General features: G+C 48.2%; 1 protein-coding gene across 1 annotated transcript in view; it reads right to left on the bottom strand.

Annotated features, from left to right (window-relative positions):
- Positions 1-12,030, bottom strand: part of LOC140425617 (uncharacterized) — a 71,815-nt gene extending 59,785 nt beyond the window's left edge. The window contains exon 1 of the mRNA XM_072510113.1: positions 11,838-12,030. Within this exon, the coding sequence (XP_072366214.1) occupies positions 11,838-11,918 (81 nt within the window). The 5' untranslated portion in view covers positions 11,919-12,030. The remainder of the gene's footprint in view (positions 1-11,837) is intronic.
- Positions 12,031-12,350: the final 320 nt, after the last annotated feature.

Raw genomic sequence — 12,350 nt, forward strand, 5'->3', positions numbered from 1 at the left:
GCTTTTGTGTAGCACTCCTCACAACCACCAGACACATGCAGGAAATGCAGCAACCAATTCTCACACAGCAAGACCCCACAAACAGCAACGTGTTAACGATCAGATAATTTGTGTTTGTGGTGTGGTGTTGACGAAGGGATGGACATTGGCCAGGGCACCTGGGGAAATTCACCGACTCTAAACGAGGAGCCACTCATGTAGGAGCTACCACCAAGTCCAAATCAGAAAGGTAATTATTCCAAAAACATACAAATGTGAGCGAGGAGCAGCAAAAGGTAACATGGCAATACACCCTTCCTGTGAGGGTTACCAGTGAATCTTCCATCCAGAGATAATCAAATGTGACATCCATCTTTGAAGAAGCAGACAAGCTGATTACTGATCCTACTCAGCATATTCGGAGCAAATTTATAGGGGTCTCAACTTCTAGGTCAGAGCCTTGCCCAATGGAGAACTAAAATCAACTCAACTGCTTCAGCACCCTTAATCTTTCAGTTATTTACATTAAATTAGTTACCAGAGTGTAAAGAACATCCCAAACCTGACCTTTCCATTTGCTCCTCCAATCTCACCCCTCGTCCAGCAGGACACCTTCATAGGAAACGAGATTCATGGAATTTACCCATCAGGTTATCTGCTGTGACTACAGCGGATGGCACATCTGCCCAACACCTGTCCCCCTTCCCAGAAATTCCACAACCAGCAACTCAGGGTCCTCAGTGGGAAAATATTTGGAATGTTGTCGTTATACTTCGGACGTTTGGCAAGCAAGGGACAGATGTTTGAAGGGCTCTTGGCTCAACCTTTCCAATGAACTCTGAAATTTGAAACCTTTCATTCTTGGGATGTGAGCATCACTCTGAGAAGGCAGACTTTTATTGCCCAGCCCTCTCTGTCCTGGAAAAAGTGATGGTGGGCCACCATTTTGAATGGCTGCAGTCTGTCTAGTGAAGGCAGCTCCACAGTGTTTTAATTAGGGAGGACATTCCAGGGTTTTAACCCAGTGATGATTACAGTGATTATTTCCAAATCAGGGTATTGTGTGACTTGAAGGTGACCTTGGGTGTGATGGTTTTCCCATACACACTGCCATTTAACCTTTAGCTGGTCGAGGTTATGGATTTGGAAGGTGTGGCCAAAGGAGACTTGAGAGGTTGTTGCATATCCCATAGATATCACACATTGCTATCACTCTGCCCTACTGGGGAGTGGGTGTGTGAATGTTTATGTTGGTGGATGGGGTGCCGATCATTGCTTTGTCCTGAATGCATTTGAGCTGCTTGAGTGTTGTTGGAGCTACTCTCATCCAGATAAGTGTGAACTCTTTTATCACACTCTTGACTTGTGCCTCATAATGTATTGTGACTTCTTACCGTGTAAAGATGTTAGGTAAACGTTGTTGTAGGTGGTAGGGAGGTTTTAGGGAGCCCGGAGCTGAGTGACACATTGTAGAATACCAAGCCTCTCATTTGAGCGAGAAACTGAAGGCAGAACCATCATCAGTGAACATCCTGACTTTGTGATGGAGGGAAAATCATCGACGAAGCAGCTGAAGAGAGCTGGGTCTTGGATACCAGTCTGATGGTGTCCTGGGCTACAATGATTGACCCTCAATGGCCAATCTTTCTTTGTGCCAGATACGTCTCCAGCATTGGAGAGACGCTCACCCATTCCGTTCCCTGCCCACGCAGACAGACAGACAGATAGATAGACAGATAGACAGAAAGACAAACAGATAGATAGACAGATAGACAGACAGATAGATCTACTTGTGCTTTGTCTATTTGTGCTCGACTTGGAATGGCATTAATTCTGTTAACTTCACATTTAGAAAGTTAGCATCTTCTTCTGCAAGATGGAAGAATTACTGGCTGCAAGATGATATTAAAAGTGAATACAATGTAGTATTTCAGTGTATTAGGTGTGTGTGTTTTTTATACATTGTTGGCATCTTTTCTCTTACATGTCATCAGCTTCTTTGTTTGTCCCTCCATAGCCACCATGGCTAAGTGTTCCTTTAGTTCTGCTCAAGTTGAAGGGGTAGCAGTTGCGACTGTATCGTCAAGAAGTATAAATCCTGATGGACCTCCATGGATGCCAATGTCCTGCTTTATTGTGGGCACTGTTGCCTCATTGCTGTCAGCTGTTGTTCAGTTGTTAGCATTCTTACCTCGGAGCCAAAAGGTTAAAGTCCCATTCCATGATTTGAGCACAAAGCTGAAAGCTGACAATATTGGCAGGGGTCTGGGAACCCGAAGATAATATCAGAGAGGAAAACCAAGATTCACAGTATACTGGGAGACATGGGGCTGGATTCTTCCGTCCCGCCCGCCGCAGGAACGCCACGGGCGAGATGCAGACAATGGAGAATTCCATTGACCTCGGGCGGGATTCTCTCGTCGCCGGGCAGTCGCGCCGGAGAATCCCGCCCATAGGTAGCATCAGGATAGGGAACAGGAAGTTAAAATGTCAGATCTGGGTTGAATAAATTGGAGCAAATGTTGGTAGGAAAAAGGGGAGTTACCTTCACAAGAAGAGATGATTCAAGCACCTTGAAAGGGAAAGTTAGGGCAAACAAATCCAGAGCTCCCTGGATGAAAAAGCAGATAAATGTTGTTACAATCCCAGCTGATGTCACGACTGGACAAGTCAGATCCCAGGGTGGAACCCAGCTTGATCTTTTATTTTTTGTTTAGAAAAGTGGAGGGTGGCTACTGAACAGAGTCACAGAGGCTGCTGATGATTGATTTATTTATTTATTTTAAATATACATTTAGAGTACCAGATTCTTTTTTTTCCAATTAAGGGGCAATTTAGCGTGGTCAATTCACCTACCCTATACATCTTTGGGTTGTGGGGGTGAGACCCACGTAGACATGGGGAGAATGTGCAAACTCCACACGGTCAGTGCCCCAGAGCCGGGATCGAACCTGGGACCTCAGCGCCATGAGGCAGCAGGGCTAACCCACTGTGCCACTGGGATGCCCTGCTGGTGAACTTTTAACCAAAGAATAAAACGTCTTAAGGTACTTAAGGGGTTTATGGACCAAATGGGGGGAGTGGATCCATGGCGATTTCTTAGACCTAGGGCTAGGGAGTTTTCCTTCTTCTCCCATGTGCATAAAGTGTACTCCCGGATAGATTTTTTTGTTTTGGGAAGGTCGTTGATCTCTAGGGTGGAAGAAGCTGAGTACTCAGCCATAGCGGTTTCGGATCATGCCCCACATTGGGTGGACCTGGAATTAGGAGAGGAAAGGGAGCAGAGAACACTCTGGCGATTGGATGTGGGACTGATGGCGGATGAGGGAGTGTGTGCAAGAGTGCGGGGGTGTATTGAGAGATACCTGGAGGTCAATGACGACGGCGAGGTCCCTGTGGGAGTGGTATAGGAAGCACTAACAGCGGTGGTCAGAGGAGAGCTGATCTCCATTGGGGCCCACAAAAGGAAAACAGAGGCCAAGGAAAGGGAAAGATTACTGGGGGAGATTTTAAGGGTGGATAGGGAATTTGCAGAGACCCCGGAGGAGGAATTGTACAGGGAGAGGAGACAACTCCAGACGGAATTTGACCTTCTGACCACCAGAAAGGCGGAGGTACTGTGGAGGAAGGCACAGGGGAGGAGGTATGAATATGGGGAAAAGGCTAGTCGCCTGTTGGCTCATCAATTGCGAAAGAGGGCAGCAGCGAGGGAGATAGGAGGAATTAGAGACGAAAGGGGAGACACGGTGCGAAGGGCAGGAAAGATAAATGAGGCGTTCAAGACCTTCTATGAGGAACTGTATAGGTCTCAACCCCCAGAGGGAGAGGAGGGGATGCGGCAGTTCCTGGACCAATTGAGGTTTCCGAAAGTGGGGGGGCGGGGGGTGGTGGGCCTGGGGGCGCCGATTGGGGTGGACGAGGTTATTAAGGGACTGGGAGGCATGCGGGCGGGGGGGGGCCCCGGGACCGGACGGGTTCCCGGTGGAGTATTACAGAGGATGTGTGGACTTGTTGGCCCCGTTGATGGTGGGGGCGTTCGGTGGGGCCGGGAAAGTGGGGACTCTACCCCCGACGATGTCGGAGGCGACGATATCGTTAATTTTGAAGAGGGATGAGGATCCGTTGCAGTGCGGGTCCTATGGACCCATTTCATTATTGAACGTGGACGCCAAATTGTTGGCAGGGGTGCTGGCATCGAGGGTGGAGGGCAGTGTCCCGGGGGTGGTGCACGAGGACCGGACAGGGTTCGTAAAGGGGAGACGGCTGGGTGTTGGCGTGCGACGACTATTAGGGGTGATGGTGATGCCCCCGGTGGGGGGGGAGGCGGGGGTGGTGGCGGCGGTGGACGCGGAGGGGGCATTTGGTGGGGTGGAGTGGGAGTATTTATGGGAAGTGTTAAGGAGGTTTGGGTTTGGGAACGGGTTTATTAGCTGGGTTAGACTTCTTTGTGGGGCTCCAGCGGCGGGCGTGGTTACGGGTCGACATAGATCGGAGTATTTCCGACTATATGGGGGAGCGGGACGGGGATGCCCGCTGTCTCCATTGTTGTTCGCGTTGGCGATTGGACCTCTGGCCGTGGCGTTGGGAGGCTCCGGGAGGTGGAGGGGGATAATTGGAGGGGGAGGGGAACACCGAGTCTCGTTGTACACGGATGACCTATTGTTGTGCGTGTCGGGCCCCATCGGGGGGGGATGATGGAGGTTGTGCGGGTTTTGGGGGGGTTCGGGGATTTCTCTGGGTGTGGGCTGGACATGGGGAGGAGTGAATTATTTGTGGTGCATCCAGGGGACCGGAGTGGAGAGGTGGAGGGCTTGCCTCTGGGGAGGGTGGAGGGAGGCTTCCGATGCCTGGGGGTTCGGATCGCTGGGAGCTGGGGAACCTTGCACGGACTTGATCTGACACGGTTGGTGGAGCGGGTGGAGGGGGACTTCGGGAGGTGGGGCGTGCGGCCTCTGTCGCTGGCGGGCAGGGTGCAAGCAATTAAGATGATGGTCCTCCCGAGGTTCTTATTTGTATTTCAATGTCTCCCTATACTAATCACCAAGACCTTTTTTAATAAAATGGACGGGAGCATCGCGGGTTTCGTGTGGGCAGGGAAAGTTCCGAGAGTAAGGAGGGGGTTCCTTCAGCGTAGTAGGGACAGAGAAGGATTGGCACTACCGAACTTGGGCGATTACTATTGGGCCGCCAATGTGGCAATGATACGTAGATGGATGATGGAGGGTGAGGGAGCGGCGTGGAAAAGACTGGAGAGAAAGTCCTGTAAAGGGACGAGTTTAGAGGCGCTGGTGACGGCGCCACTACCGATCTCACCTAAAAAGTTTGCCACGGGCCCGGTGGTGGCGGCGACGTTGAGTGTCTGGGGACGGTGGAGGTGACAGAGGGGGGTGCGGGGAGCCCTGGTGGGGTCCCCAATCAGGAACGGCCATAGGTTCGCCCCGGGAAGAGTGGATGGAGGATTTCAGAGCTGGTACCGGTTGGGAATTGGGAGGGTGGGAGATTTATTTATGGATGGGGCTTTTGCGAGCTTGGGAGCATTGGAGGAAAAGTATAAGTTGCCCCGGGGAAATTTCTTGAGATGTATGCGGGTGGGGGCGTTTACTGGACAACAGGTGAGGGAATTTCCGTTGCTCCCGACACAGGGGATACAGGACAGGGTGCTTTCAGGGGTGTGGGTCGGAGAGGGCAAGGTGTCAGAGATTTACCGAGAGATGAGGGAAGAGGGGGAGGAGTCGGTGGGCGAATTAAAAGGAAAGTGGGAAGAAGAACTAGGGGAGGAGATAGAGGAGGGTATGTGGGCTGATGCCCTAAGCAGGGTAAATTCCTCTTCCTCATGCGCCAGGCTTAACCTGATTCAATTTAAGGTGCTACATAGAGCACACATAACGGGAGCAAGATTGAGCAGATTCTTTGGAGTGGAGGACAAATGTGGGAGGTGTGGCGGGAGCCCGGCAAACCACGCACATATGTTTTGGGCGTGTCCGGCACTGGAAGGGAGTGACGGGAGTGATTTCGCGGGTGGTGAAGGCCCGGGTCAAACCAGGCTGGGGGTTAGCTCTATTTGGAGTTGCGGAAGAGCCGGGAGTGCAGGAGGCGAAAGAGGCCGACGTTGTGGCCTTTTTGCGTCCCTAGTAGCCCGGCGCAGGATCCTACTCATGTGGAAGGAGGCGAAACCCCCCGGACTGGAGGCCTGGGTAAATGATATGGCGGGGTTCATTAAACTGGAGCAGATAAAGTTTGCCCTGAGAGGATCGGCTCAAGGGTTCACTAGGCGGTGGCAGCCATTTCTCGACTACCTAGGGGAACGTTAGAGGGAAGACAGATGACCAGCAGCAGCAACCCAGGGGGGAGGCGGGGGGGGGGGGGGGGGGGGGGTTAGTTTAGTTTAGGTCAAAGATAAAGGGGTTTTGTTACTTTTGTATTGTAAAAAATTTCTGTATTGTTATTGTTGCGTTTGCTTTGTAAGAGGGGAAAAATTGTTGTTTGGGGAAAAAATTTCAATAAAACATATTTTTAAAAAAAGAATAAAACGTCTTAAACAGGGGAAAAAAACTAGAATACACTGTTCCTTCACCCCAACTTTACCTTTACAGGTATAGAGATTTGTAACGATAACACAAGTTACAAAATCTAACTTGTACTCGAGTGTTCTCAGTTAGTTCATAGTCCACGGGTGGGTTTCTCCGGCCGCGCACGCCCGGCAACCGGATATTCCCGCCCGAGGTCAATAGACCTTTACATGGTCCGCATTCCGCCCATGGCAGCGGGCGGGGCGGAAGAATCCAACCCCATGTAAACCAATCGGCAAACTGTGGCCAGACATTCTGAAACCAAGATACCACCCAAAATAACTTCTATGGATCTCTCATCAGCTTCCCACTTGTCATATTCTGGTCAACTGCTTTTACTGGGCATGAGGGTTCCCAATCTCTGCTCGCAAAGAACACGCCTTGGTATCTTCTCCCAAATCACGCTTTCTCTTTAATATCTTCAGCAAGGATCCAGCTCCAGGGTTTCAACCTCTCATTCCTGTCTTCCTCTCCCCTGGTGCGCCATGTATGTTCAAGTTTCACCATCCTTGAAGATACTCAGCTGTGCCAATAGAATCTACTTCTTCGCAGCTGTAGTAAGAGGTCACCAACCTTCGAGATCTCTGGATTCTCGCAAGTCCACATTATCCCAGGTCTGCACCTTGCAGCCCTTTCTTTTCACTTGGATCCTCTGCTCCTCACTCAACTTTGCTTAACGGGACCTTTTCACAGATCCCTGTTCTTTCCCTTTGGCTGGAAGGTTTTCTTGGGACTGCCTTCTATCCCTCTCCCTGGTTTTGGGGCATTTCTCTTCTTTGGTTTGAGACCCGCTCTCTGCAGTCCCACACTTTGGAAGGGACTCTCCGCCGGGGTGATTCTCCATTATGCCGCCACTCGGGGGTTTCCCGACGGCGTGGGGCTGCCCCACAATGGGAAACCCCATTGACCGGCCGGTGTTACGGAGACTCCCGCCGGCCGGTCAGGGCAGAAATGTGGCGCGGCGAGGCGGAGAATCCCGCCCTTTATGTCCCACTGGAGGACATTTATTGTCTAAATGGGAGAGACTTTGGGGTGCTCCGTTGCAGAGGGATCTGGGGTCTTCATTCATGAGTCACAGAAAATGAGCATGCAGGTACAGCAGATAATAAAGAAAGCAAATGAAATATTGGCATTTATAGCTAAAGGAATAGAGAATAAAGGTAAGGAAGTGTTGCAACTACACAAGGCATCGGTAAAACCACACCTGGAGTGAGCAGTTGTGGTCCCCTTATTTGAGGAACGATGTAGTGGCATTGGAGGCAGTTAAGAGGTGATTCACTAAATTAATTCCAGAGATGAGGGGTTAGTCGTACGAGGACAGATTGAACAGTTGAGGCACTGATACTCTCTAGAGTTTAAAAGAATGAGGGGAGATCAAATTGAGATATCAAAAGATGATAAAAGGTATGGATAAAGCAGACGTCGAACTGATGCATTCTCTTGTGGGGCATTCTAGAATGTGAGGTCATGGTGTTAGGATAAGAGATAACAAATATGAAACAGAGTTGAGGAGAAACTACTTCTCCCAAAGTGTTGTGAACCTGTGGAATTCGCTGCCCCAGAGTGCGGTGGATGCTGGGACAGTGAGTAAATGTAAGGAGGTGTTAGACAGATTTTTAATTGGTAATGGGTTGAAGGGTAATGGAGAATGGGCAGGACGGTGGAGTTAAGGCCAGGATGAGATCAGCCATGACCGTAATGAATGGCGTAGCGGGCTCAAGAGGCTAAATTGCCTGCTCGTGCTCCTAGTTCACGTGTTCTAAGAAAGAACTACTCTGGCTGATCTCACCATCCAGCTCTTGGTCCGTAGCCCTGCAGGAACAGCGCACCAAGCACAAATATGGCGTTCATGATCAGTAAGGGGATTTCTTGATTAATATGAAGATTAGGGATTATGGGGAGAAGGCAGGAGAATGGGAATGAGGAATTTATCGGCCAATGATCAAATGGCGGAGCAGACTTGATTGACCCAATGGCCTAACTCTGCTCCTATATCTTTTTAACTTATCAACTTAGAGAGGGACTTAAACTGCTCCCTGCACCTCAGAGCATAATCACCAACTGAACCTCAAACTACATTCTGTTCCCCTGTGGCCTCTCTATTAAAAAAGTGGCTCGCCCAAATTGCAAATGGTCTGATTCAGCCTTCACTAATGTTGGAGGAGGATAAAATCAGAGACACTAAGGTTGGGGAACTTGTGCTAAGGATCTAAGCTTCACTGACTTCACTGTTCCTCGTGCCAAGCTGGTACAACTCATCCAGGATCTGTCACTGGACATGTTCCTGACATCACGGATGTGGTCAATGGACTGAGGTGGCTGATGTTGTGAGAAGTGCTATAAAGATGCAAGCATTTTTTCGTTTCACCGTCAGCGTACATTGGAATGCTAGCATTGTGCCTGCAGAAGATGCCCATGAAATATCACCCTGTGTTTGCTTTATAGTCACAAAACATCATTAAAATGAAGGCAACTTTTAATTGAAACTAAAATTCAAGATCCCTTAATACACAAATAGAGAAATACAAATTAAACTTACCTAGGAAGGGTTTAAATCGATAAGGAGACAGTATTGTATAGGTTATCTGTACTTAACTGATAAAACACCATGACTGGATGAGATTCATCCAAGGGTAAGAAAGAAGTGAGAGTGGAAATTGCAGAGACATTGGTCAAATTTGTTTCAATCTTTCTTAGCCTCAGAGATGGTGCCAGAGAGCTGGAGAATTGCCAATGTTAAACTCTTTCTCCAGGGTATAAGGATAAGCCCAGCAACTACAAGCCAGTCAGTTTTCCTATGGTGATCGGGAAAATTCTAGAAACAATAATTCAGGGCAAAATTAATAGTCACATGGACAAATGTGGGTTAATTATGGAAGCCAGCATGGAGTTCTAAGGGAAAATTGTATATAACTCACTTGTTGGAGTTTTTTTGAATAGGTAACAGAAGGGTTAATGCTGTTGATGTGGTGTACACGGATTTCCAAAAGGCATTTGATACAGTGCCATACAGAAGACTTGTGAGCAAAGTTAGAACATGAAGAGACAATATAAAATAAAGGATACAACTTTCAAAGAGGTGCAGGAGCAGAGGGACCTGGGTGTTTATGTGCATAAGTCATTGAAGGTGGCAGGACAGGTTGAGAGCACAGTTAATAAAGTGGCATAGAGCATAAAAGCAAGGAAATTATGTTGAACTCGCATAACACATAAGTTTGGCCTCAGCTGGAGTGTTGCACCTAGTTCTGGGCGGCGCACCTTTGGAAAGATGTGAAGGCTTCGGGAAAATGCAGAAAAGATTCACGAGAATGGGTTCTGGGATGTGGAATTTCAATTATGAAGACAGATTGGAGAAGTTAGGACCGTTTTGCTTGGAGAAGACTGGGAGGAGATTTAATGGAGCACTTCAAAATCATGAGGGGTCGGGAAAACGTAGGTTGGGAGAAACTGTTCCCACTCGCGAAAGGATCGAGAAAACGAGGACACAGATTTAAGGTGATGTGAAAAAGAAGCAAAAGCAATATGAGGAATAGCTTTTTCTCCCAGCGAGTGATTAGGCTCTGGAATGCACTGTCTGAGAGTGTAGTGGAGGCAGGTTCAGTCCAAGCATTCAAAAGAGAATTAGACTGTTATTTGAAAAGTAAGGAAGGGTGTGCAGGGTTACGAGGAGCAGCCAGGAAAATGTCATTAAGTGAATGTCTCATTCGGAAAGTCAGTGCCGTCACAATGGGCTGAATGGCCTTTTCTGCACTGTGAAAGATTCTGTGATTTTGTGACAATCTGGTATACTGCTGAGAGAATGTTACATTATTGGGGATACTGTATTTCAGGTGAGATGGTAGCAATAACCCCATTTCCCTACTTTGATGAATGCAAATGCTCCCAAGACATTATTTTAAAGAACAGCAGGGAAGTTACACCCATTGTCCTGATCAATGTTTATCCCTCAATCAACATTACAAACATGGATCATCTGACCATTATCACATTGTTGTTTGTGGATCTTGCTGCGCGCAAATCAGCTGCCTTGTTGCCTAATTTCAAATAATTACATTTCAAAAGAATTTCAGCGGCTGTAAAACAGTTTGGGATGTTCTGAGATTGGGAAAGATGCCATAGAAATGCAAATCTTTCTTTCCGTCTTTCCAAATGCAGAATTCTGATCCTCTAATGCCACTCTGGTTGCACCTAGGTAATAGGCGGGCAACTATTTACAATCTTGATTTTAGTGAACTGGCTCCTAGTCTTTGACCCGAGTCAGCCACTGACTGATGTCGTCAGACGTGTCCCAGTGTGGTAACTATTAGTGTGCATTGCTCTGCTGCTGCCCTCAACCTCTGCCTGACATTTGCAGTAGGGGAGATTGTGATATAATACCACCGGACTCATAATTCAGAGGCTAATACTCTGGGGACATGGGTTCAAATCCCATCATGGCAGCAGGTGAAATTCCAATTTAATTAACAAGTCTGGAATTTATTTTAAAAAACTAGCCTCAGTAATGTTGACCATGAAACAATCATCGATTATGGCATTAACGAGGAAGGAATTTTGTCCACAAGTGACTCCAGATCCACAGCAATGTAATTGACTCTTGCCCTCTGAAATGGCCGAGCAAGTCACTCAGTTCAAGGGCAATTAGGTGAGGGCAGCAAATATCTGCCTTGCCAGCTATACCCACAAGAAAACAAAAAGGTGTGAACAAGAGTTCTATCAACTGCAATTGAAGAAAGTCGAGGTAAATCCCAATTGTGTTTGCCCCTGTCAAAGGTAGGGTCCGAATGAAATGCATCACAATCAGGATGTCAACACTGCAGTAGAGCCCACTCTGAACACTGATGTTTAGCTGTGATGAATCCACACCCATCCATTCCCAAATCTGGGAAGAAATCAGTAAGAGTAGACCTGAATGATCTTGACCTGGAAGTCATGCTTTTGGTCACATCCTTTCTCTTCCTTAAAATGTATTTTTTTTTAATAAAGGAAGTGGGGGGAATAATAATTCCAAGATACTTATTCATCTACTTTAATTGGAGATTCGCCCTAAGGCACATTCATGTCTGCAGGGCGCGGTTGCAAGTGATAAACGGCGCAGTTATTTTGCCAGTAGTTTGGGGGAACTTTTACAAAACAATTGAGTTTGAAGACTTGGCACAAGTTGCCTTTCTCCGGGGGGGGGGGGGGGGGGTCCAAGGTAACAGGCGACAGACAGGCGAGCTACAGGTACAGACAGGACTCCCAACTCTGACCCAACCGAGACTGGGCATCAAGGTCCAACTAGACCCTTACCTGGGCGGCGAGAGCAGTGACACAGACGAGGATCCCAGTCCACTTCTGGAGAATGTACAGCGATGTCACACCGGCCTCCATGGAGGGTGAGCTGTGCACGGGGGCAGGGAACCGCCCTCCCTCTGCCTCTCTGTGTTTCACGGGTAGTGACACATGGGTGTAGGGTTCTGTTGCTCTGTGAGTGTGTGCTATCTCACTGGCTTGAGAGAACTTTAACAGAGTGAGTTTGCGGAAGTTGCCCAGCCAGTAACATGACACTGACATAATAAACTCTGCCCCCAGCAATATGCTCCAACGAGATAAGCCTCCTAACCATCACAAAGACACATTGCTCCACTACACGCAAGCAGCAATGGTTCCTTCTTGTTTTGTTTGAGGAAGCATTTTGTGGTTTAAAAAACCTGCCCGCAGCATAGATTTGAGAAGAAATAGGTACTACCTTTGAGATTCTCTGGCCCAAGAATGCCTCATTTGCTTTATTGGATGTTTGAATATATATAGCCCACCCCCTCC

Source organism: Scyliorhinus torazame, chromosome 6 (assembly GCF_047496885.1).
Source record: "Scyliorhinus torazame isolate Kashiwa2021f chromosome 6, sScyTor2.1, whole genome shotgun sequence".
Taxonomy (NCBI): domain Eukaryota; kingdom Metazoa; phylum Chordata; class Chondrichthyes; order Carcharhiniformes; family Scyliorhinidae; genus Scyliorhinus; species Scyliorhinus torazame.